The 27046-nt window shown below is 39.7% G+C and overlaps 1 protein-coding gene across 2 annotated transcripts in view; it reads left to right on the top strand.

Moving 5' to 3' along the window:
• Positions 1-27046, top strand: part of Nedd1 (NEDD1 gamma-tubulin ring complex targeting factor) — a 40382-nt gene that overhangs the window by 688 nt on the left and 12648 nt on the right. For both annotated transcript variants that reach the window (XM_021173917.2, XM_021173918.3), the window contains exons 2-9: positions 2028-2171; positions 5461-5555; positions 7611-7727; positions 10717-10857; positions 20918-21147; positions 23129-23330; positions 23692-23887; positions 26916-27044. In XM_021173917.2, coding sequence (XP_021029576.1) covers positions 2036-2171; positions 5461-5555; positions 7611-7727; positions 10717-10857; positions 20918-21147; positions 23129-23330; positions 23692-23887; positions 26916-27044 — 1246 coding nt within the window. In that variant the 5' untranslated portion in view covers positions 2028-2035. The remainder of the gene's footprint in view (positions 1-2027; positions 2172-5460; positions 5556-7610; positions 7728-10716; positions 10858-20917; positions 21148-23128; positions 23331-23691; positions 23888-26915; positions 27045-27046) is intronic.

Below are 27046 nucleotides of genomic sequence, written 5' to 3'. Positions count from 1 at the left end.
GTCACCAAATAGAAACATTGTCTACAATTCAACAGGTGACTCTGCAAGTTTTTAGCCTCACCTACTAGGGGTCCCTTCTAACTCAGAACCACCCCACACATACTGTATCCAAAAATATGCACAACAAATAACTGTTTTAATCCTTTCCTTAAACTTTATTTATTTATTTATTTATTTATTTATTTTTCCTCTTGAGACTCAATGATTTCTGCCTTATGCTTTTTAGTTTGTCCTCTGGAGCCTATTAGAGATATGTATGATGCTTTTGTTGATGATGTGGGGGCGTGTCTGTGACCACTGTTGGCCTTTAATCTTGGTGGTTAAATTCTGCCCCCATATGTCACCAGATGGAATCAATTCAGTGTGTTATAGCTGCAGTAGCATCCCTTAAAAAAAAAAAAAAAAGTCGGGCGTGGTGGCGCACGCCTTTAATCCCAGCACTCGGGAGGAAGAGGCAGGGGGATTTCTGAGTTCAAGGCCAGCCTGGTCTACAGAGTGAATTCCAGGACAGCCAGGACTACACAGAGAAACCCTGTCTCGAAAAACCAAAAAAAAAAAAAAAAAAAAAAAAAGTAACCACTTTTTATTAGACTTCAAGTTTCAATGAAACTGTGTTGACCTATAAAAAGAAACATATTTTGTGTGGCTACCATGGATTAAACACACAAACACACACACACAGGAACACGAATTAAAAACTAGCATCTGCTTGTGCCTTAGTTTTCTCCACTGATTTTATTTCTATCTAAACAAATATCGGTTGCAACCCACTTCATTTAAACTCATTGTTAATATATCTAATGTCTTCAGGCAGGCAATAGGATAAATTGAATTACCAAAAGTTTGTTAATTGGATAGTAGTATAGTACTCTTTTTTGTTGCTGTTTTTGTTTGTTTGTTTTGTTTCTGAGACAGGGTTTTCTGTGTAGCCCTGGCTGTCTGGAACTAGCTCTACAGACTAGGCTGGCCTCTGCCTGGGATTAAAGGCGTGCACCACCACCACTGCCGGCCCTGTAATAATAGTACCGTGGTACCACCTATACTGAGTGTGAGAGCATATTTCTCTGCTTTTTCTCTCCTCTGTATCTTTAAATACACTGTCTCTCACAGTACTGCTGTCCTTCAGAGTGCTTGGAGCAGCCTCTCTGCTTTCTGTCTAGACTGCCTTGGCTTGTGGCATCATTCTGTCAGATTTATGTGTTGGGAACATCACACTGAATAAAAAAGTAAGAGGTCTGGGACCAAGAGTTGGTTTTAGGATACAGTGGCAACTTATTTAACTTTGTTGTTAATTTTAGAGTTTGGAAAACTTGGCACAGTAGGATTCAGACTTCCAGAAAGGCTAGATTATAGCACATTAAAAAAATATGAGAACATTACTTAGTATATTTCCCTGTGGAGTACTTAGTATGGATCAGGAATATTTCAAAATTCCTGTGTGAGGAGGCGGGTATTGTTATGGGAACAAAGAAGAGAGTAGAAGTTCCATGAACAACATTGAATTGGGTGGTAGAATATAGGGTAGCTGCTGATAAAGGGTGGGTTTTGCCACAATAGGTGGGGAACTTACCTTTTAGAAGCAGAGATGTTTTGAGCAGAGGCCTAAATGATGAGGAGATGGTTTTGGGGGAACATGGGGGAGCTTTCCAGGTAGAGGGGGGCAGCAGGTGAAGAGACACTAAGTGGAGGATGAGCTTGGCTTGATTCATAGACATGAAGAAGGCCGGTGTCCAGATCTGGTGGCTCAGGCAAGATGGGTAGGACAGCCACATTGGCCTGCCTGTCCTGTAAGGAGGAGGAAGTTGGGTTTCTTGTAGTTGCAGAGAGGATTCTTGGAAGGATGAGCCAAGCGTATGTGATTGGCTGGTGTTTGAGTCACTCATACTTTCTGTGTGTGCTGCTTGGTAGAAAGGTGGACGGAAATGGACAAGTAACATCCCTGCCTTTAGATCAGGGGGCATTTCAGCTTTGAAAACTTGATTTTCTGTAGCTGTGTTTTAAATAATGTTGTTCTGAACTTTTTATAGGCCCAGTCATGCAGGAAAACCTCAGATTTGCTTCATCAGGAGATGACGTTAAAATATGGGATGCTTCATTTCTGACATTGGTGGATAAATTCAACCCTCACACGTCACCACATGGAATCAGTTCAATTTGTTGGAGCAGCAATAGTATCCTTTAAAAGAAAGGAATCACTTTTTGTTAGTTTCCAATGATCTGTGAAACTGTTGGCCCATAAAAAATATTTGTGTGGCTACCTTAGATTAAAAAAAAAAACACTGATAAAAATAATCCATATACATGTGTTCTAGTTTTCCCTGTTGATTTTCTTTTAAATTTATAGTTGCAACCCACTTCAACCTCTCTCTAATTTTCTGAATACAATTAGTCTTTAGATGCAGGCGGTAGAATTAGTTATATTGTCTACAGTTACTGAATGTGTGGAGTTAGGTAAGACTAGAAGAGCACTTATGAGACTTTACAGTGAGGGTTTTGTTTTCCATCTCCATTTGGATATTTGTGAGTCAGATGTGGAAGTCAGTGAGTTTGGGGATAGAAGTGGGGTGGAGAGGAGATTCAGAAGTCCTTGTGTGTCATCCACATCTTACTGATGGTGTGCTCGGATTCTCCTCTCCCATCTGTGAGGTAAACAGCATCGTTTCACAGTAGGCAGCATGGGTGTAAGTTCCCTGTGTTGGCTGTTCGAATGGGGGATGAAGGGAGCCTGAAAGTTAGGGTTCGTCAGATGTCATTGGCATTTTTGCGGGTGGCGATTCAGTGTTGTGCGGTCTTTCCTGGGCACCATAGGGTGCTAGGAAGTGTCCCTGGCCTCTACTGCCCAACCACTAGATGCCTTTAACTCCCAGTTGTGCTGATCCAAACGCCTCCTGAGCTAGACTCTCCTGCTGTTGGGGACCTCAGTGGTAGATGAAGCGCTCTTAGTTCTCTAGCTGTGGAAATACTCTGCCATGGGTGTGCTAGAAAGGAGTCTTCTGTGAAACACATACCGTTTTGATACAACCATGAAGTGTTAAGAACTGTCTAGTTTTTTACCAGTATCAAAGTATTAATATTCTCCCTGATGAAAGGGAAAGTGACAGGGCTTTGAAATATGACTGATTTATGAACAAACATATTAGGGGTTTTTAATCTCAAATGACTGTTCTTACACATACATAACAAATGACAACTTTTCTTATTGAATTACATTTCCCTCTTGATCATTCCTCAGTTTTTTGCATGCAAGCAGTAAGACCAATTACTTGGATACTCTATTAATCAGACTGTGTGACGGACTCTCCAGCCTGTCATGTGGAAACTATTTTAAGGAGAGTGGCAAGCGTCTGAAGCTGGGCTTCACTGTTTTTAGGTTTTAATTGTATTTACAGCTTCACTTTTGTTTTGTTTTTTTTTCTGGTCCCTTGAAGAAAAGAAACAGTTCTTAATAGGATGTGTGTTTTTGTTTTGTTTTTCCTGCTTATCTTTGTTTTGGGGATTGTTACCAGTACAAGTCCATTCCTTAGTGTGGCAGTGAGGTAGTGCTGTGTGACTTTGAGAAGCTAGTCTTGTGTCTGTGTAGAGCGCTTCATGTTATCTCTACTCCTAATGAGGCCCTGGGTTAGTTGCTACTGAAAAACAGCATTCCAGACACAGCAAGTCAGGGCCCCAGTGTATAAATTCCAAGAACAGGGTTAGTATGAGGTGCCAGGGAACTTAGTTTTCTTAATTCTTTTGGTTTCCATACTTCTTAGGACTTCTAAAATTACAAGAAAATGCAGAAACTAGCTTCTCCTCGCTTATCTTCCTGTGGTTCTTTTTCTGTGGTAAACAGAAGAAGCCAGTGGCTTTCCACTGTGGCGCTATGTTGGTAGAGATTATTTTATTTCCCTTAGAAATGATGTGTGTGGATTGCCCTCTAGCTCCACTCAGCACTTATCAGGGCCTGCTCAACTCAGAGATGTGCAATACCTGGAGTGCAAAAGCAAGCCTGTAATTATATTAGAAGAGAGGGCATTGGCGACTCGCTCTGGATTTCAGCACTGTGCTGATTCATTTGATAGTCCACAAGCCAGAGAATTGGACTCGGTTCTTACGAAGATTGGTACCTGTTGATGGCTTAGCTGCTACTTGGAGACTCCATTCTTAGGGTAGAAGATAATACTCTTATCCTAGACTCCAGTGGAGTTCAGACATGGTTCAAACGAAATAAACTTCTTTATCTTTTTAAAGTAATGCTCTGTCTGGGGATGTAGCTCAGTTGGTAGAGGCTTGCCTAGCAGGAGTGAAGCCCTAGGTTTGATTGTAAGCATGATGTTAAGTCAGGCCCAGTGGTACACACCTGTAACCTTAGCCTTTGCGAAGTGGAAGCAGGAGGACTGGAGTATGAAGGTTGGTCTAGGCTACAGAAGCCCCCCAAAACTTTGTTCCAATGCGTGATCTAGTCATAAAATACCAGGATACTCTGCACAATGTCAAAATAATAGAATAAGGATTACCTAGCTGCTTCCGTTGTTTCCATGCATAGACTTTGCTTACTAAAAGTAGAAAGTCTAAAATTCCTATGTTCTGGAGACAGGAAGATGGCTCAAAGGGTAAGATGCTCGTTGCTGAACCTGATGCGCTGACCCAGTCGGTGGGAGGAGAGAATGGCGTCTGTGAGTTGTCCTCTGCCTTTCACCCTTGGAATGTGATGTGTGGATGTGCACACACACATACACATCAATGTAAAGTACTATGATATTTTAATGTGCTGTGACTTTCCAAACCAGACTATTATTCTTGATTAAATTATTTAATCATTTTGGTTTAATATACGTTGTTTTATACTTACTTATTACCCATGAATAATTAATATAGAGTAAAATAATTAAAAATTTAAGAGTAACTGAAAATTTAAGTTTGCATAGCATACATAGATTTTATTTAACCCAATCATGTTTACTATATGCTCTATAATATTCATTAATAATATATTCACGGTTGGAGCGTCTACAGCAGTGATTCTAATCCTGAGAAAAGAACAGTCTTCACTTTTCAGTTGGAAGAAGTAGGAAAGTGATGTGGATGCTGAAGATGATACTGAACACTTGATCAATAAAATAGTCCCTCAACAGATTTTGTGTATGAAAAAGCTGATTATTATTTCTGTTTGTTGCATTTCTCATGTTCTCACATCTGAAAGGATAAACTTAGACCTGGCCCGCTCTGGGAAGGAAGGGAGTAGTGTTTCTCATGGGCTAAGTATCTTTCCAATGATAGCGTGGTCAGAGGGAGGGTTCTTCCCTGCAGACCTGGAGAAGAGAATTAGGAGTTGGTAGCCGGAATCATTTTGAAAGCTGGTATGTGAGCCGCATTTGTGTACTGGTCTCTCTGCTGGCTTACATGACTGTGCTCCTGAGACTGTAGTTGGGTGTCCCGGGTGCCCATGGACTGCTTGATGCTTCTTAACTCTTCATTTAGATAACTTTCTAGTGACAGCGTCTTCCAGTGGTGACAAAATAGTGGTGTCAAGTTGCAAAAGTCAGCCCGTTCCACTTTTGGAGCTTGCGGAAGGGGTAAGTTATATATATGCTTTTTAACCTGTTTACAATCTCAGTTTGCTTAAGTGACGGTGACTTATTTGTTATGCGTCTTTGTGTTTAAAAACATTTTTCATCTAAACTCTGAATAATAATACAGTAACAGGTGGGGTATGTGGTTACCGAGAGGTTGTTAGGTGAGATTATAGTGAATTTTAGGAGAGCAGTTTAGGCCTTAGATTTCATTAGGAAGGGACTCTCTCTGTTTCCCCTTTTGTCAATGCACGACTAGGCCACTAGGTTGACTTGACCTTGTGAACCCTCATGATGTAAGTGCTCCTGTTGACTGTGGGTGCAGCAGCAGCAGCAGCAGATGGGTCTGGTTCTGCAGGTAGCCTTATGAGCGCTCAGGACTCAGGGATGTGCCCCAACCTTCCTTAAGGCTGGAGTGGAGGGGTAGGGCGATCAGGGAGTTCTGGGCCCACGGCACACAGGGACACTCTCGATCTCTCTGGGTATTTCTTTATCCCTGTGTTTTTTAAAGTTTATTCAGGATAATACCACTTTCCTCATTTCCAGTCTCACATTTAAAAAGCTATTCTTCAAAAAGAGTGGCACCTAATGACAAGGTCCTTGTTGCTCCTTGCTACTGCTGCTTTCTCCTTTTCTACTCTTTATTTATTTATTTGGTAAACTTAAATTTCACTTCCAGCACCGGTGTGGAGGCTTAGAGAATGTCTGACAAAGGTACAGGGGGAGTTTGAGGCAGACTGGGCTAAGGAAAGCTGAGGAAGAGACTGCCCTTGGTCAGTAGGTAGACAGCACTCTTCAGGATGGGAGTGATAGCGATCTTGGGACTTTTGGGTCCTTTCAGGGGTGGCCAGCAAGCTGCTGTTGAATTTAATAATAAAGCCAGGTCAGTTCCTCCAGCTTTCACAACTGGCTGGGCTTTGTTGCACTGGGTTTTCAAATCAGCGTTTAGCGCCTCTGCCCACTTGTTTTTTTTTTTTTTTTTAAACTTATTTGATTATGTGTTTGTTTATTTGGACAGAGTCTATTGTGTAGTTCTGGCTGCTGTTTAGTACCTGGAACTTGGTATTTAGACCAGGCTGGCCTGAAGTCTCGAGATCCACCTGCCTCTGCTTCTTTAGTGTTTGGATCAAAGGCATGAGTTAAGCCAAGTCCAATTCCTCCCATTAAAGAAAAGTAGTATACGTTGTACTTTGATACTTCCAATTCTATTTTTGCTTTAATACTATAGCAGATGACATATACAGATGTGAGTCATTCTGAGAACTTGGTGAATATTCCTGTTCATTTGTATAATTTTAGCCCTTCCCACTTTAAGCATTACATTATAAAGCAGGTGAAGAAATGTTCATTAGAGTTCTAAGTTTGAATGTGCTACAGTTATAAGAGCTTTTTGCAAGCAGTTTTTTTTAATAAAGGAATTTATTAAGAACTTCTTTTACCATGTTAGGGCTCTAGTCATTATTTTGTTGGGCCCCCAGCTATGTTAACTCACATGCTACTTGAGCTATTGAGCCTTTACACTTGGGGAAAGAAATTCCCATCCTACTTATTTTAAAAAAAAATTTTAGAATGAAATTTTAGGTTCCTGGTTTTGTTTTTAACTTTGTGTTTTCCTCTTTGAAGTGGACAGATTGGTATTAACGATATTATAATGGCTCTTGTGGGCTACAAAATAACTTTGAAATTTGATCACCTTGTTTTTAGATTTTAAAATTACATTTTAATATTTTTATCTTGTAGATACAGTATTCCTATAATACCATACAATTTCTATTAATTATTTAAGTTCATTAGATTCATTAAAATACATTAAAGGTCTTCTACCAACAAGGTAAGCTTATCTTAAGTATGAGTTTTATTCTGAACCCTTAACAATAATTATATCTGTGACAGCTGGCATCCAATATATCAATCTTTGGTGGAAACCATCTTTATCTACTTATTTTAAAAGTTATTTTAATGGCTATTAGGAAACTTTGATTTGCAGTGCAAGTAGATTGGTTATGATCATCTCTGCGCTATGTTAGGCTAATTTTGTTTGTTTGTTTGTTTAAATAGCAAAAGCAGACATGTGTCGATTTAAATTCTACATCAATGTATTTGGCAAGTGGAGGCCTAAATAACACTGTTAATATTTGGGATTTAAAGTCCAAACGACTTCATCGGTCTCTTAAGGTAAGCAAATATATCATAAATATTTACAGAATGGGTAGTTCACACCCTGTTTGGATTGGTTACCAAACTTTGTCCTCATAATTGGAGTGCTTTAGCATCAAAGTGGGGTTTATTGGGGAGATATAGGTACTGTCTAGCTGAAACTTTTCCTCATAAAAATTGTTGATTCATGTTGCCTTTTCTTTATTTTTTTTATGTATTTCTATTGTTTTGAATGAAGTATTCTTCCAGGTTTTCTTTTTCTTAAGTGTAGTTTTGTCATCAGGGATCTTTTTTTTTTTTTTTTTTTAAGGATTTTGGGAAAATGTGTGTGGTTCTGGAATTCAGTAACCAGAGTTGATGGGTCAGCTTCTTAGTTCTTCAGTGTGTTTGCTTCTACTGTTGATGATATTTTTAAACTTGGTAATGGAATAGTTCTTAAAATAATTTACTAGTTAAAATCAGTGTTCCCTTAGGTAGCTCTTTGTAGTTTCAAAAAATAAACATATTCATCTCAGGAAAGTGTGGTCAAGACTTCCATAGCTTGACTTTCAGCTTTTTCAAGTATTTAGAAGGCATTACAAAGTTATTTCTAAGTTTGTCACTTACAAGTATTTAATAGAAAAATTTAAATAGTTGTATCTACGTACTCTCCTATATACACAGAGAAGAACTCCCTTTAACTGGTAACCATGATACTCATTATCTGATATTAGTAGGCATTTTGTGGCCAGTAATGTTTCATCTGTGTCCTCACCACCTCTGTAGTCATCCCATCGTTGGACTGTTTGTAGGATATACCAGACATTTGGTTTTTTGTTTTTCTTCCTCTTCTCTCTTATAGTTAAATTGAAATGGGATCTTGTAGTAGCTTTGTGGCACCTTTGGAAATTTATAGTTTTATGCCTAGCTAAACTTTGAAGTGTATTTAAACTCTGCTTAGAATAAAACAGGAAACTGAAGAGTTGCTACTAATGAAACAGTTAGCTTTTGTCTCGCCGTTCCTTACTGTGCTAGCTTGCGAGTGCTTACTGTTTATTTCAGTGACTGCAAAGCCGCAAACATTCTCATGCGAGTTAGATGTCAAAGAATATGTATTCTCAGCCGGGCGTGGTGGCGCATGCCTTTAATCCCAGCACTTGGGAGGCAGAGGCAGGCGGATTTCTGAGTTCGAGGCCAGCCTGGTCTACAAAGTGAGTGCCAGGACAGCCAGGGCTACACAGAGAAACCCTGTCTCGAAAAACCAAAAAAAAAAAAAAAAAAAAAAAAGAATATGTATTCTCTCCACTCCACAGTGGCGGTCCGTGCAAATACACACCTGGCTCTTTGGTCAGTCTTTCAGTTGTGCACTATGTGAATTCACAGTGCTTAGAGAGATATACCTATTTTGTATAGGGAGTATCTTACCAAACTGAAAGAGGTGAGTCTTGGACCAGATTGTCAGAGTTTTGGGCTTTCGATTGCTTGATTCCTATATGGCAACCTTCTACTCATTTCCTCTCCCCCGTTTTCGTAATGCAGACAACCTTTTGTTTTTGCATCTTTTGGAATTCATAGAATGCTTTATTGTCTATTTTAGTCGTATTTCCCCATCCATGAAGCTTTTTCTTTTGCCCTGAGCTCTTTATCTATGCTCTTATCCCTGGTGATGTGAAACAATCTCTGGCATTGGTTAGTGCATAGTGTTTCCTGGCGATGTATTTTCCACAATGGAAATTCGGAAGACAGTGCTTCTTTACAGAGGCACAGACATTCTGTTGAATGACACACTCTTAATTCCCTAGGACAGCACTGCCCATCAGTTTCCCCCTCAGGCAACTGTGCTGTGATAGAAGTGGGGAATCACCTGATAGAGTTGTACTGCAGTGTGATGTCCAGTTGTTGTTTTGTATCAAGTTTAGGATATTATCTTAGTAAATGACAGAATACTAAAATTGTTAAAAGACAAAACAAAACAAAACAAAAATGCCACCCTTATAACTCACATGTTCAGGGTTACATGTTCTGGTACATGGCTAATTTGATGCTTGGAAACAAGCCTTGTAAACTTAAGTCTTGGAAGTCTTTTTATTCCCTCAGAGTAGATTCTGTTCATGTTTGGGAGACAGTCTCTTTTGGGAGGGCCAAGGGCTTTGGAAATTGTCTTGGAGCTGAATCCTAGTCTGTCACTTAGCACATATGTGAGATGCACCAGTCTCTTACGCTTTCATGTCTCGTGTGCCTCATCTGTAGATGGGGAAAATGACATTGCCTCTTAAGAGTTTTAAAGATTAGCCAGTTAGTGTGTGACGCCCCTGTGGAGAAGGCATTCGGCCAGTGGGAGCACTGCTGTCTGCTGTCTCAAACTGAGCTGTTACTTTTTCTCCTCCTTTGCTATGTTTGCTTTTCTTCCTTTCCTATCTCTAACTCACCTATGATCTTTTGTTTATTTGCTTGTTTGTCTTTTGCGATTAGACCTCACTATATAGCTCAGGCTAACCTAGAATTCTATGTGGTACAGTGAACTCACGGTCCTCTTTAGTATAGGGATTACAAGTGTGCACTCCCACTCCCCACTCTTCTTCTTTCTTTAAGGTTGGATTCCGTTGTATGTCTCTAAGTCAGTTGACAGTGATGTCTGTTTCCTCCTTGTGTTCCCTTGATGCCAGTCTTCATTTACCATTTGCTGTCATTTTGGAGCTGATTTTAGTGTCTTCTAGTTGAACATTAATACTCAAGAGCAAATGTTTAACTTGAAATAAATCAACATCAGTGGAAGGCAGGCAGTTCTGGAAGGTGAGCATTAAGCCAGTTACCGTTCTAGACTGTTAATGTTTCCGAGTCTGTGGACATGTAAGATGGTTCTGAAAAATTGTCTCTTAAGACTCTGTGTGGATTCTGTGGTGTCCCAATCAGCTCAGTGGTGTTGTGTTGGAAGGAAACTCTTAGCCCAGGTATTGATTAACAGCCATACTCTTTTCATCAGAATATGGGGGTTAATGGCTGCTGTTCTTCACTGTGTTTCTTTCAGGATCATAAATGTGAAGTAACTTGTGTGGCATACAATTGGAATGACTGTTACATTGCTTCTGGGTCTCTCAGTGGTGAGATTATCTTACACAGCGTAACCACTAACACATCCAGCACACCTTTTGGCCATGGGAGTAAGCAGGTATGGTGTTTTGTCTTTTGTTTGTTTTTTGTTTTTATAGAAATAAAATTAATAACTTATAATTTGGATTTAAATTTTACATAAGAAAGTAAGTTTAAGTTTTTTAACATAATTATAAGTTTTATTTAGCTTTCTGGAAAACTAGCTAATTTGTAATGTAATACTAGAGTGCTTGTATAAATTCACTTATATAGTTAACTATTTAGTCTTTCTATACTATATCTGTATTTCTAACAAAATGAAAATATTTTTAGATAGCACAATTCTAAAACTAGGATTTTAGTCTTTCTATGGCATTTCTGATACAGAAGTATTGCAACCTTCAAGCTGTATTGGCCATAAGATGGATAAGTGCATTCATTCTTACTGCTTGTGAACAGGGAATTATTGTGTTTAGGTAAAGGCAAGTAAATTTTGAAACAAAACAAAACAAAACAGCTTTTTTTTTTTTTTTTAAAGTATGTGGTAATTAAAATAATCAAAGCCAACTCATACATTTCAGGTTAGAATGGAAATCTTTATGGAAACCTTTTAAAAGAAAAATTAGTCAATTAGATATTTTCCTTGGTTAAAAGATAGTTTAATTTTTTTTCTTAAAAGAATGAAAAATATCTTAATGAGTCTTCCTTGGCTAACATTCTTTGAACATTTCTAGAGACGTGGTTCCAGTAAGGTCTTTTAAGGTAGATATGTTGTATTTGGTGTTGACACCATAGCAAATTGATAAACTTTAGTGTGACCTATTAGTAACATACAAATTAGTTATAGCCATGCCTCTTCTTACCCGTGTGCTCTCCCGTGTTGTGCTAAAGTCTGTTTTGCAGCCCATGGACCCCGACTTATGCTGCATCCTCCTCAGTTAAGGCTCTGCTATAGCTAGTTGTTCTCAGTTACAGCACGGACTGACTGGAAGCTCAGCTGCTCAGGTGGCCTTCCTTACTTCCTCTTGGCTCGCTTTTGCTTGGTGGAAGCTGTGAGTGACTATGTGAGACTGTCTAAAGCTTCCGAGTTCAGTTGCAAGATGTACTCATGTAAGGACATGGCAGTAGTGGGTCCTCCTCTAGTGCCTGTGAGCTCACCAGCCATTAAGTCTTGTATTAATGTAAGGAGATGGCAGTAGTGGGTCCTCCTCTAGTGCCTGTGAGCTCACCAGCCATGAGGTCTTGGCCAGCTTTACTGAGTTTGGCACGAGTTCCCTCCTGCTGAGTGGACCTTAAGTCCAATGACTCACCTGTTGGTTTCCTCCCCAGATATGTGTCACTGTTGCCCTGATGTGGTATCCTGTTACTATGGTTCACAGGGGAGAACTGTGGAGACCTTTTCTCCCTTGGCAGCTTGCAGGACTATGTGAGTTGGTCCTCAGGGAGGGGCCTTCAGTTCCTGCCAGCACTATCTTGATTCCTCACGTCCCAAGACCAGAATAGGTGCTGTCTTCAACAGTAGTCTGACCTGTTGTTGGAAGGCACCAAAGGGCAGTGGCCACAGACTATATTGTTTGGGAGTTTTGGGACTTCCCCAACCAATAATCAAAAGGAAGTTTCTCGTGCTTAGTACTGGGGTTTTATTTAGATAGTCTGTGGCAGTGCTTCTCACCTGTCCTAATGCTGTGACTCTTTAATATGGTTCCTCATATTGTGGTGACCCCCAACCATAGAATTCTTTCGTTTCTACTTCATAACTGTCATTTTGCTACTGTTATATCTGTTGTTGTCGATAGTCTAAGGTGACCCCAATGAAAGGGTCATTTGAACCCTAAAGGGATCACGACCCACAGGTTGAGACCGGCTGGTCTGTGGTTCTCAGAAGCATTATCACCTCAAGTATAACTTTGTGTGTGTGTGTGCGTGTATGTGTGTATAATTTTAGGTAAACTTAAAGTAATCCAATTCCCCATTGCTTTTCAAACATCTTCACAGTTATCTAACCTGGGCTCCTTCTCCCTTTGTATTATCCTTTCTCCTCAGTTAAAGCTCTCCACTTTAGTTTTTCCTCTTTCTCTCTCCAAAGTTCTAGGTCCCCCAGCTCCTCATTCCTTCCCTATGGCCACAACTAGTGGCAGATAAGACACTCGATCAATGCCGTGGGGTGTAGGGATCTAATGTTTATTCATATCTCTTTCTCAAATGAAAAGAAAAACCTTAAAATCTTAGGTGATGGATTGTAGCAATGTTGATATTCAAAGAATTTTAATTGATTAGTTTGGGATGAACTTAAGTTTAGCTTCTAGTTTAGGAAAACAGTAATGTGCAAGTCTGTCTCCAGTGTCAGTCCACCAGACCCTGAGCTCTCCCTGGGCATACTGCCTCCTCCTTGGGTAGCCGCACCTCTGTAGGACCTTTGGTAGCCTTTGGATTTACTTGGGAATATTAGGCTAAGGGATCAAGGAGTATTAGCTGCTATTGGGAACTTTTAACCATTCATTAGGTCAAGACATTACGTTACTTTCCTGGTTTTCTCCCCAACTTGGTTTGAACATCCTTAGTATGTGCACTCCCTCCATCACCCTGCTAGCTTACCAGTTAGAATTTACCCTCGGCAGTTATTTTCCTGACAGGGTCCACATCCTCAGGCGGAGCTACAGGTTGTCGATGTTTTCTTCAGGAAGGAGACTCCTTGTAGGTTTCTCAGTACTTAAGTGCGCAACCTTAAGCTTACGCATATACAGGCAACAGTAACTGAACTCCATAGTGATTATGCGTGCGTGCGTGTGTGTGTGTGTGTGTGTGTGTGTGTGTGTGTATGTGTGCGCGAACGCATGCATGTATTTGATAATAAGATAAAGAAAAAAATTAAGTGCACTTTTCCCTCTGCCTAGAACAAATGGTTATTTTTTATACACTATATTATTTCATATTCTTTGATGGGCTATACTATTAAGGCAAGACAATAGAAGTTGTCTCTTAGGAAAGTCCATGTAATAACTCTGCGCACTCATGTTTTACTGTACATAATTGAAATATGTGAAGGCATTTTTACATTAGTTCTTTCCTACATTTTAACTGCTGTTTACCTATCATTACCAGAATTGCCACTTGAGTGTTCATTAAAACATTGTATTATAAGCTTACTTAAAATTCATTTAAGATTTCAAATATATTAAATATTCATTGAAAAGTGTAAGCAGTTCATAAGATCTCAAGTGTGTTAGACACTGACATTATAAAATTCAGATATACTGTTTTTAAGCTCAGGTTTGTGTTGGTTGAGTTTACTGTACCTGGGGTTATTGAGAAAAAAGTAATAGTTAGGACCTATTTATGATTAAATTGAAAATGTTAGTTTTGTTTTTCTAAACAGTCAAGGATTTGAGGTTGTTAGAATCACCACGTTGGCTTCCTAGACAAAGTGACAAACCCTTTGTCCTCTCACTGAATCTACATCCAACTGGGATTCATGTCAGAAGTGAGGTTGCCTGGGTATACTGAGTCTCACTCTGAGCTGAACTGAAGCTATTAGTTTTTGTCTTTGTCCAAAGAAAAGGAACTGTACTATCTCTGCGGAGCTGCTGGCTTCGTGAGCGTCAGCATTGGGCAAGTCCCGCAGCCTGGGCTCACCGAGAGTTACCTTTTCCCAAGCAGCTAAAAGTGTGGGTCTGTATCATTGATGACTAAGAAGATTAAGAAGGGAATTTTAGGTAAAGCAGGTGAGAGTTTAAAACATACCACAGTACGTTTAAACACATTTGCTTTCCTTAAGCGAATATATTTTGTTTTGTATATAGATTTTGTAAGTGTTAATAAGCCTGCTTGAGTATAGAAATCTGGTAAATGAATGTAACTTAATTGCCTTTTAAAACAATAATTGTTTTGTAAACAATGAGTTTAGGGCAGAGATATAGCTCAGCTGTAGAAACTTGATAAGAAGTCTTGGGTTCTATTTCTGGCATGGCAGAAATGTTTAGATTGTAATTGGCTTTATGTTTTACATGGATTTAGAAAGCTTGACTACAGAGCTTTATTTTTAGATTAGTGATCCTTAAGTTTATGCATTAGCATAATTTATATTGGGCAAAATATTTGGCACGATAACATTTCCTTAATAATCTTAGTGATATTTCTTTAACATTTGTTATGTTCTTGCCTAGCCCCTGTATTATGTTCTCAAATATTTTTATTAATGTGAGCATAAAATAAATTGATACTTTATACCCATTTTCAAAGATACTTTTTGTATGATTTTCTCTTCCTAATATTAATGGAATTATTTGAAGAATATTACTATCTGTGTTTCCATATGCATCTTTGTCTTTCTTCTGCAATCATTATCTTTGTCTAGACTTGTTTCCTGCCTTCCTTCCTTTTGCCATCGTGCTGTGTCCCAGGCATGCCAACATTAATCCTCCTCATTTTCAGTGGCTGCATGCATTTTATTATTTAATGTCACCGCTTACCTAAAGATTCTTCTGTTCTAGATAGTTCCCAAAGTTTTATAATCACAGCAAGCACTGTATTGTAATAGTGTTATGAAAGTCACTTCTGATTTTGGCTTTTTTTTCAATAAAATTTAGGAACAGGTTCACTGTTGAGGTAATATTTTTATTCATAAACATTGAGTGGGCACCAGAGCAGTCATTAGTCCTGAGGTGTCTGTTTCTTTTACTTATTCTAATGGTTCGATAGGCAGCAGATGTTCTGGGCTCTGTAATCTAAATAAAGATTAGGGAGTAGGAGGTCTAATAAATGATATTTCTCCTATCCCTATCTTAATCAGTTAGGTGCATCTTTTCTTTGGAATGTAAGATGCCTGGCAAAGGGAAAGAAAACAAAAGAAGTTAAGTTTGCAAAGGGCAGATTAACCCAGCAGACAGCTTCACTGTGTGTTCTGTGTAGGTTAGTAATTGAATCTGCCAGGAAGAACTGACAATAGATTAACAAGAGGAAAGGTGTGCCGGCTCATTGCATGCAAGTGCATTGGATATTGCAAGGGTAAGGGGTGAATATCCAGGCTGTGGGAGCCCACAGTCCTCGGCAACATATTAATGGACAGCCACAAGTCACCATGAAACAACCTGCTTATGCATGTACATGGTCAGGAACCTTTAACTGCTTCTGTGCTGCCCCTGACACCCCCCCTCCCCCAACCCCAACTCCAAGGAAAAGCAACCATTGGGTCAGTGACTCTAAAGCCATGTACTTCCCTGTTAGATTAGTAACTCAGAGCTACTTCGAGTGCTTGAATCTCTAGGCTCTGTCTGTTCTAAGGCAGTTGAACCTGCAGCTGAACCACAAGCCCACAAGCTGAAGAGGCCGCCCAGAAAGCAAGTTAAGGATGCTGCCGGTGTTCAGCTGTTTAGATTCCACAGGGAGCACCAGAGAGAAAACACTTAAACACCAAAAAATGTGTTACACAAAAATAGCAAATAGAAAATACATTTTAAAAAGGAAAAGAATCTTTGAAACTTATGTATCCAGCAAATAATTAAAAAAAAACCCTCAAGGATATAAAAATAGTAAAATACAAAGAAAAAGTGAATGTTTTATAGATTCTGGGAAAAAAAATCAGCAAAGGACTAACATTTAAAGCAGTAGTTACCAACCTGTGGGTAGCAACTCCACATATCAGATATTTACCATTTATAATAGTAGCAAAATTAAAGTTATGAAGTAATGACAAAATTTTATGGTTTGTGGTCACCATAACATGAGGAACTATATTAAAGGGTTGCAGCATTAGGAAAGTTGAAAATCACTGATTTAAAGCATTCCTTTCTTTAGTTTTGTAATTTTTCACTATGAAATACTTTAAGATGTCAGTTCTTTTTAAAATAACAGAATTGATAATGGAAGGGCTTGTCCAGAAGAATTGAGACTGTTTCTATGGACCAGCTCTCTGACAGAAAAACGATCAATACAGCAAGAAATGGAGAAAGCATGGACAGTCTATATGAGCATCTATGGCCTTACTTAGAGCAGTTACAAATTAGCACTTACAAATTCTTAGTATCTTAATAGAAGATAGGCAAGATAAATTAATACAGTTCATAAGAACAAAGATAGATAAATGCTAACTTAGTGCTCTCATCTTAGTATCTCTGAGGGTGCTGGACAACAGAGATATAGATTATCTCAAGTCAACATTAGCAATGATAGATTTGTTGGAACCTGGAAGAGATAAATTGATATTATCCAGCTGTAAAATGAAAGAAGATATTTTACTGACGTGACTGTCGCAGTAGAATGTAATCCCAGGTATGGGCTCTATTACACTCGGCACAGATGCGTGTACAGAAAGGTACTTCAGAGGTGCCTCCAAAGATGGCAAGTCAGTTTTTCTGTAGTTGCTTAGGTGACAGGTGAATTTACTGTCTTCATTATTTCATTTTTTTCTAAATATCTGTCGTGGATATAAGAATTCCTTAGCCCATGGCCTTCTTACTTACTTTTCTAAGTCTTGCAAATGAAGTTTGCACAGTTATTGTCATTCATTGATGTGATGTCTTCAGCTACCTTTGCAGTATGATAATGTGTTAACCTTCAGTTTATTTAGGAATAAGTTTGCCAGGCCCTTATATGAAGAGTGTTTCATATTTATAAATAACCTCTTAACAAAAACAAATACATTCTTACAAAGTGATAATGTGTCGTAAGAAAAAAGAACATTGATACTGTAAGTGCTAAACAAGATAATTGCTTAATAAGTTTGGTGCTGCTGGTACCAAAGTGCATTAATATTTATTTTACATAGTGTAGCAGATTAGTACTTTGCTTGTACTTTATCCTGGTGATGTCTTGATTTTCTAAGGAGATGTTGGTTTAATTCCCGTGGAGCGATCAGAAATGATACTCTATTAATGTTACCAAGAAGATTAAAGGGTAGATGTTTAAATAAACATATTTATGGGTCTTAAACTATGTTATATATGGAAAACATTAATCATCGAATTGAAGATCCATACATAAGTCTACATGCTTGTTTTGAACACCTGTTTTTTTTATAAAGAAGCTAGAAATGCACACTGGAAAACTGGACAGCATCTTCAACAGATGGTGTGGTAAAGCTAGATAGCTACATGTAGAAGAATCCAGATCGATCCATAAGTATAACCGTGCACAAAGCTCGACTCCACGTACATCATAGACTTCAACATAAGGCCAGATGCACTGAATCTGATAGAAAAGAAATGGGGAATAGCTTGAACTGATTCCACAGGAAAAGACTTTCTAAACAGACCACCATTATTAGCACAGGACTAAGATAGACAATAAATGGAACCTTATGAAACTGAAAAGTTTCAGTGATACAAAGAACACCATCATTCAAACAAAGTGGCAGCCTCCAGAATGGGAAAAGAGTTTTACCAGCTATATATCCAATAGAGGGATAACGTCCAGAATGTAAGAAGAACTGAAAAAACTGGGTATCAAGAAAGCAAATAGCCCAATTAAAAAATGAAGTACAAATCTATAAACAGAATTCTCAAAAAGAAAAAAGGACTCTCAAATGGCTGAAAAACACTTAAATGTTCAAAATCCTTAGTTGTCAGGGAAATGCAGATTATCTTATGCTAGTCAGCATGACCAAGCTCAATAAAGCAAACCACTGCTCATGCTGGTGAGGATGTAGAACAAAGCACTCCTGCATAGCTGGTGTGAGGGCAAACTTACACAACCACTATGGGAATTGGTGTGGTGGCTCCTCGGAAAGATGGGAGTCGATTTTCCTCAAGATCCAGCTATGCCATTCTCAGGCACATACCCAAAAACTGTTTCATCCACCACAGGGACACTTGCTTAGCTAACTGCTGTCTTTTCATAAGTCAGAAGTAAAAGCAGCCTAGGTGTCTTGTCATTAGATGCATGGATAAAGAACACGTGCTGCATTTATACCATGGAATTTTACTCCATTATTAAAGAAAATGAAGTCTTGAAATTAGCCGGTAAATGGGTAAAACTCGAAAAAAAATCATCTTGAGTGAGGTAACCAGAAGGAAAAATACAGTATGCATTCACTTGTGAGTGGATGTCAGTTGTTAAATCAAAGGTAAGCAGACTACAGTCTTTTAGAATCACAGAGGTGATTCACAATCATAAAATTATTTTTTTTTGCTACTTCATAACTGTAATTTTGCTAGTGTTATCTATTATAATATAAATATCTGATATCCAGGATGGTCTTAGGCCGTCCTTGTGAAAGGGTTTGTTGACTCTCAAAGGGCTTGCGACCCCAAGATTAAGAACCACTGGTATAGAGTAAGTGGCTAGGAAACAATGCATTCTCTAGGACCGTGGAATAGGTAATAGAGTAGATAGTTATGAATATATGGGTGGGGTAGGGACTAGAACAGGAAGATAAATGGGGAGGGAAAGAGAAGAGGGGAACGAGGAAGCGAAGATGAGGAGGAGAGGGACAATAAAATTAAGAGTAATTTGAGGGGTTATATGGAAACCTAATACAGTAGAAACTTTCTAAATTGTGTGTGCGTGTATGTTAGTGTTCTAATAACAGTGACAGCTGTAAGTGGATGTCTTTTGTCACTAGCTGAAGCTCCAGTACCAGTACACTAGTGCAGTGGAGGCACAAAGCCTGTGGGAGTGATGAACCAGTACCTGAGGGGACGTAAGGCCCACTCCATGAGAAAGAGATCTGACACTGCGTGGGTGAGCAGAAGCGAAGACTAGATAGCCAAGAGACAGGGAAAAACAAATACTACTTTTCTACAAAAGGAATGTAGCAATAAAATGGCTCCTAATGACGACATTCTGCTGGCCTGATAGGTCACTGCCTTGCTCACCCATGATCAGAGAAGCTTCCTCCTGCAGCAGATGGGAACAAACACAGAGACCCACGGCCAGACGATACACAGCAAGAGTGAGAGACCTTGGAACACTCCACCCTAATTGGGAGGTCTCCACAAATCCCTCCCACTCTGGGCTCAGAGAACCCTGTGGAAAAGGAGGTGGAAAGAGTTTGGAGTGGGGACGACAAAAAAACATAGCCTTCTAAGCATAGAACCAATGCACATATATAGTCAGAGGCGGTGTGCATGAACCTGCAGGAGTCTGAACCAGTGAGGTCTCAGAGATGAAAGAAATGGCCACATATCCCCATCTCTAGCCCAGACATTATCTCCAGTTGATAGCCACTTGTGAATGAAAAATGAGTTTTCTCCAAGAGAGTCTCAGCAGAGAAACAAACTACTCTCAAGCATAGGCTACGTGCTCCACAGGATGGTCAGCTGAGAGCAAACTCGGTGGCATCTTTTCAGGTTCCTGTCTCATAATGTCATGTCGAGGCTTTTCAATATTTTTAAATTTTTACTTTTACTTTTGTTTGACTTTTTTTGCCCTACAGATTTTGCATATGTATATTATGAGTTACAGTTTTTTTTGTGGGGTTCTTGAATGTTATTTTATTATTAACACAGTTAATTATGATGCCAATAGAAATCTGAACACAGTATTTTAGGGAAGGTAGGTATAATTCAATCAATTTTAATCAAGTTGTATTTATTCAGCCTGAATTTTCTGGTCCAGAAAATAAACTAGAAAGGAAGCCTATCTTCTGGTGGGGATTAGTGTTTAGAGCTGCAAGTCCTGTGCTGCCTTCAGGCTGACATGTTTTCAAAGGAGGTTTAGCCCATTCCAGTGTGGAGGAACCCATCTTCTGTACCTAGGCCTTACTGTGCTGCTTACTGTGTTGGAATGTCAGCTCCACAGGAATGCATCCCAGAGCCTGAGGGCTGTAGAAGTGAGTGCAAAATATCTTCACCCTCTCCCAGGGTTCTCTTGTGATCTGACTGTGCTTGGGCCTTGTATATATGGTGACTGCTCTAACCAATGTAGACAATGTGGATGTGTTATATTAAAAGTTTTCCTCTGACATGGAGGAGATTGAAGAAGCTGTGTTATCTAAGATAAAATCGTGACAGATATTCAACTAATAGAATATTGAAATGTTGCAGGGTCATCTTATAGCACACTAAATAACATGGTGGAGGTTGTGATCTAACATGTCTGTCTTTAAATCAGAGAATACCTAGCCCGGCATAGACAGAGTTGGTGGGATTGAGTCATGTTTATGAATGTTTGTGTCACGTCAATGTGTCTTTATTATCTCACAGCCTATCCGGCACATCAAGTACTCATTGTTTAGGAAGTCTCTCTTGGGCAGCGTTTCGGATAATGGAGTAGTGACTCTCTGGGATGTGAACAGTCAGAGTTCATACCACAGCTTTGACAGTACACACAAAGCCCCAGCTTCAGGCATCTGCTTCTCTCCTGTCAACGAACTGCTGTTTGTAACCATAGGCCTGGATAAAAGAATCATCCTCTATGATACTTCAAGTAAGAAGTAAGTGTCACATTGTCATGAGTACTTGTTTTGAGACAGGACCGTACCTAGCAAAGGCAGGCCTCAGACTTGCTAGTTAGCTAAAGATGACCTTGAACTTCTGATGCTCTTGTCTTGCTGAATGATGGAATTACAGGTGGACGTCACCACACCTACATGATGTGCTGCTTAGGGTTTTATGTGTGCAAGGCGAGCACTCTGTCCCCTGAACTCCATCTCCAGGCTTAGTGTGTTCATGCTTTAACTTAGTGACAGATAGCTCATTAACAGACGTTTGTGACTTACACAAGCATCGGATCACTATAAAGGGATCAGATATTTGTACACTTGATGTATCTAATATTTTACATACATACATCTAATGATGTATCTGATAATTTTCTTTGTTTTCTTACACAGAAAAGAATGGATACAACATAGACATTAGGGTACTTTTAGACCATGAGTGAAGTGTGTGTGGGGGGGCAGGCTTCACTATACATCTTTATTTCAGAAGTCTAAAGATTCTTTTGTAAAATGAAACTAAATATACCTTTTAAAAACAGTTTTGTTAGCCGGCAATGGTGGTGCATGCCTTTAATCCCAGTCCTTGGGAGGCAGAGGCAGGCAGATTTCTGAGTTCGAGGCCAGCCTGGTCTACGGAGTGAGTTCCAGGGTAGCCAGGGCTATACAGAGAAACCCTGTCTCGAAAAACCAAACCAAACCAAACCAAACCAAACCAAACCAAACCAAACCACACTACACCACACCACACCACACCACACCACACCACACCACACCACACCACACCACACCCCAAACCACACCACACCACACCACACCACACCACACCACACCACACCACACCACACCGGAACGGAACGGAACGGAACGGAACGGAACGGAACGGAACAGAACAGAACAGAACAAAACAAACAAAAAACCAGTTTGGCTTTAAATTAATTTATTTTCTGTATCAGAGTTTCTAAACTAGTTATATTCTAGCCTGGTGCTTCTGTCACGGAGTGCTGTCCTGAGCACTGTAACGTATCTCAGCACTGGCCTCCATCTCTCCCAGTAAGTTCTGTGATGTTTGCTGAGGCATGATAGTCTGCAAACATTACCAGATAGCCCTAAAAATGTTACCTCTGCTTCGGTACATGGTCTTTGAACCATTCAAACCCTTCTTGTGTGATAACTGTGCTCAATTTAGAATTAAAAAAAATAATAATTTATAGATCCTATGCTAAGGTCACTTACTGTCACAGGACAACCCTTCTTGTGTGATAACTGCTCAATTTAGAACGTTAAAAAGAAAAAGAAAGAGGAATGTATAGATCCTGTAGAATGCTAAGGCTCCTTACTGGGGGGAGATACCAGAACCGGGCCTTGCTGCAACACTCCAGTACTTAGTTACTGTGGCCTGTTTCACTCTCTGCTCTTCTTAAAATCGTTCACTGACAGCCTCTGTGGTCAGTAAGCCATTTGTTTTCCTCTAGTACCAGATAAACCAGCAAAGAGCAAGTCAGTATCAGTTGCCTGTCTGTGGTCTGGCCACATGAACTATATTGTTTTTGCCTTTTGGTCAAGAGATGCACAACTCAGAGCAGAGTAGCATCTGCTCCTGTGAAAGGTCACAGTCCCTCCAGAGACGGGCAGGCCACTCAGTAGAAACTGGATATGTCGAGCCCGCTCAGCCCTGAGGCTGTGCCTGTTGTCACACACGCTGCCAGAGAGCACTTAATCCAGGAGACAGGAGGTCCACTTGGAAAGTGTGGGCTGCACCGGTGTGATGTGAGCAGACAGACGGTGGGATGTTCATTCTTTACAGGTCGTGCTGTTAGACGTGTCTGTGAGCCGTATCCAAACCGCTTTAAGCAAGTATTTGGGATATTCATTGTTTGCCCAGTTCTAAGTGTTCTTGATAAGTAGCTGTGTCCTCTAAGCTTATACTCCTGCATACACTAATGCATTTGCATATTCTCCTCCTCCTCCTCCAAAGGCTAGTGAAAACTTTAGTGGCCGACACCCCTCTGACTGCAGTAGATTTTATGCCGGATGGAGCCACTTTGGCTATTGGATCTTCCCGTGGGAAAATATATCAGTATGACTTAAGGATGCTGAAATCTCCCGTGAAAACCATCAGTGCCCACAAGACATCTGTGCAATGTATAGCATTTCAGTACTCCACATCTCTGACGAAGGTGAGATAGTCTCTTTTCAACATTTTCTATTTTCCTAGAGATTGCTAACTCAGAAAATGAAAATTATCTCTTGTCAACTAAACACAGCATTGTATTGCTTTGTAGTTATTTTATATGGTGACATTACATATCGTTTGAATATAAAGCCTTTTGAGATTTGATTTTAAAATTATTTAGTATTTAATTTTTCTATGTAAGAATTTTAAAATGTGTTGTTTAGAGCAAAGTTCAGATATAGCAGCAATCTTCAGATTTATAAGAAGAAAAATTAAGTTTTTAATTTTGTACGGCACTTATAAAATATTAATGTTTATAATGACACATTAGTAACCTGAGCTTTTAAATATTCTATTCCATTTAGGCAAGTTTAAGCAAAGGCAGCTCAAATAAGGCCGCAGCAGTGAACAAACGGAGTGTCCCTGTGAGCAGCAGCAGTGGGACTGCCCAGAATTCTGGAATTGTCAGAGAAGCACCCAGCCCTTCCATTGCCACAGTTCTCCCACAGCCCGTGACAACAGCTCTGGGCAAAGGATCAGGGGCTGCTCAGGACGAAGCAGGTAATGTTGCTGATGTCAGAGTGATCTGAGGTCTTTGTCTTTTCCCCACCATCAGCCCTTTCTTTGAGAACCTAGGACTCATTTGAGTACTTAGGCAAAACTGGTTAGTAGATACCATTGAAAAACTTACTAACTTTGCTTGTTATGGAGCTCTTAAGAGCATTTACTCTCTTCACCTAGATTTCTGTTGTGAGAAGAGTGGATTATTTCAGCCATTTGTCTTTAACACTCCTCCGACGGGCTGATCTTCCCTTTTGTCCTGAGCAGAATGGGAACATCAGTGCCGTCTGTGTGGTTTGACCTTAGTCAGGAGTGTAAAATGCAAAAACAAGGTGAAGAGCTACTCTTGGTTCTTAATGTTTCAGCTCTCAAAATGAAAAGTAAGTCAGCTGGGAGGATAAGTATTTTGAAATGCCGAGTAGTAGCTGGAAGTTAGTGTCCAGGTGATCTCTAAGGATGATCTCGTTGACTCTGGTGGGCCATAGGAAGGTACAGTGTAGTAGTGGCTTCTCTGTTCTTCGCCTGTAACAGGAGCCACAGTCTATGAATTCTCAGAAACACTTTGCACTCAGTAGTGACTCAGGTACACTGACTTGACTTTGCCAGTCAAGGCCTTGATCCTTAGCATGAATTTACTACTTCCAAATAACAGCAGAACTTCTGTGTGTTGACTCTGATAGTGTGGGATAACTGTTCTCACTATCAGTTTCTTGTGATGTTCTGTGTCACTGCTATAGAATAGTCACAACATATAGAAAAATAACGAGGTCCAGTTTTAAGATCTTAGAGATACTGTGGTTGTTTACCTAGAAGAAATTATTTTTGAAATATAACTGAATAATGTCTCCTAAAATGCTTAATTAACTGTATTATGAAAATTTGCCATTATTTTCATAACTAATTCTGCAATTCTTTTTCATGACTTTAAAAAATTAAAATAATGGTTTATAAACTGGGAAGTAGAGCATCAGTTTTTAATAAACAGCTCTTCTTTAAGGATGGCCACTCTCATTAGCAAATGAAGACCTGGACTTGCAGGTTACTTACAGTGACAGCTCTCAACAGTCTCAACATTTCTGGCCATAAGAAGTACTTGCTTTGTCCCCACAAGCAGATTTCTGTTTGTTTTGAAGCAGCTGTCAGCTTATAGAGAAGTTTTACTCATAGTGCTGAGCTCTTGAACTCTGCCTTTTGGCAAATTCACAATTCATAAGCTTATTCCCAGTTGTTTCCTTACTCTCTGTTGTTTTACATACACAGATACATCTTCACTTAGCCCTACTTGCTGTGTGTGTGTCTCTGTGTGTAAATATGTATCTCTGTGTGTGTGTCTGCAGGTGCATGTGTGCTATATGTGTCTGTGTACCGTGTGTGCGTGCGTGCGTGTGTGTGTGTGTGTGTGCGCATGCGTGCCTGTCTGTGCAGGCACATGTGTACCCGATGACAGCTTTGGGTATCACATTCCTTGCAGACTGTCTGCCTTATTTTTGGAGTCAAGGTTTCTCACGGGGTTGGAACTTGCCAAGCTAGCTGGCTAGCAAGCCGCAGAGATCCCTTTACCACCTCTGCCTCGCCATTGCCGGGACTTCAAGCAGTTGCTTTTTTTCTTGTGGGGTCTGTCGGCCACCTTCAGGTTCTACTGCTTTTAGGACAAGCACTTTTCTCACTGAGCCGTCTCCAGGCCACTGCTGTCTCATTGCTTTCTGCTTATACACTAGGATAGCATTTAACATTTAAGATAATTACAGCAATCAGAGAAAATGTATCTCAAGTGTCTGGCACATGAGACAGTAAGTGATAGAACAGTGATATTGTAGTCATAGTCATAACCATGATGCTGACTTATTTTGAGATTAATCTGCAGTTAATCTAAAGTTTTAAAAATTCTAGTTTCTACTCTAGTTAACTGATCGAGTAATTGAAAAGAACCTCTATAATTTGTTGCTGATCCTTGGTTTAAGTAGGAAACAGCAATTTTAGAAGTGAAAAGAAAGGCTTCAGTACTATGTTTTTATGATACTAACCCTCTGGTTATTCATTCAAATACACTAAAAACCTAGAAAAATGAGGCAAGCCTCTCCTTCCCCACGTGATCTGCTTCCAGCCCAGTCCCTGTGTAACCAGAGTTAACCCTGAAACCCTTAGCCTCACAGTGCTCCGTTCCAGCTGTGTCACTGCCAGGCTGGAACCCCTGCTGGAAACACCGTTCAGGGTTATGATACACAGACCCGTGGGTTTTTAGCAGTTTGTTTTTAAGTTCATTTTCTTAGCCCAGCTTTGTCAGCTTTGGAAATTCAGTTGACTGTCATCTCTGGCTTCTAGTTTCCATTTGAGACTGAGATGTCAAGTCAAACTCCTTTTAAAATGTATAGCAGCATGCTGCCAGTCAGAAGCTAGAGCTTGCTGCTAACACAGCAAGATGGTCCTTATTCCATGCTTTCTCCCACAGAGCCTTAGCTCTAAAGCTATGTGCTATGTGCTATATGCTAGCTAGTCCTTTTCTCTTGCCTACTGCACTCTTCTTTATGAGTCTGATACCCTCCTGTCCTTATTGCTAGTAATGCTCTGAGTTACAAGTCCTTTAGTTGGGTAACAATGAGAGTAAGGAAAGTTAAACTCCCACTATTAGTGGAAGAAGACTTCAGATGGGGATAAAGGCCCACTGTCTACAAGTTGGAGAGCAAATGTTTGTTGTCTCTTGTAGTATGTTAGACATCATGCATATGCCTTGTGGATTTATCTTAATCAGTTGTAGGCAACCAGGCATAACAAACATAGATTGTATTTAGTACACTTTAAGAGGGCAGCAGAAGCATATTAATAATTTTAGAAACCTTCCAATGAAGTGGTGTCTGTGAACAAATGACTTTAGAAAAGCCCTTTACTGACATATTCTGCTGCTTTTCTTGATGCTTAATTATAAACTTGCACCAGAGTGGGTAATGTTCATTTTACAGTCTGGCTTCTGATGTTAGCAGCTATTTACATTGATGTAATAACACTGAGTCTTGTATCTAATTCTTCCAAGGTTTGGCTCGAAGCAAAACTACAGATATTTTCTCTAAGGAAACAGATGCTGGAAAAAGTCAGGATTTCTCCAGCTTTGATGATACTGGGAAAAATAGTTTAGGTGACATGTTCTCACCAATCCGAGATGGT

Source organism: Mus caroli, unplaced genomic scaffold, assembly GCF_978045245.1.
Source record: "Mus caroli unplaced genomic scaffold, Mus_caroli_1 scaffold_9, whole genome shotgun sequence".
Taxonomy (NCBI): domain Eukaryota; kingdom Metazoa; phylum Chordata; class Mammalia; order Rodentia; family Muridae; genus Mus; species Mus caroli.
Note: the sequence above shows the minus strand (reverse complement) of the source record. Positions and strands in the feature narration are given on the sequence as shown.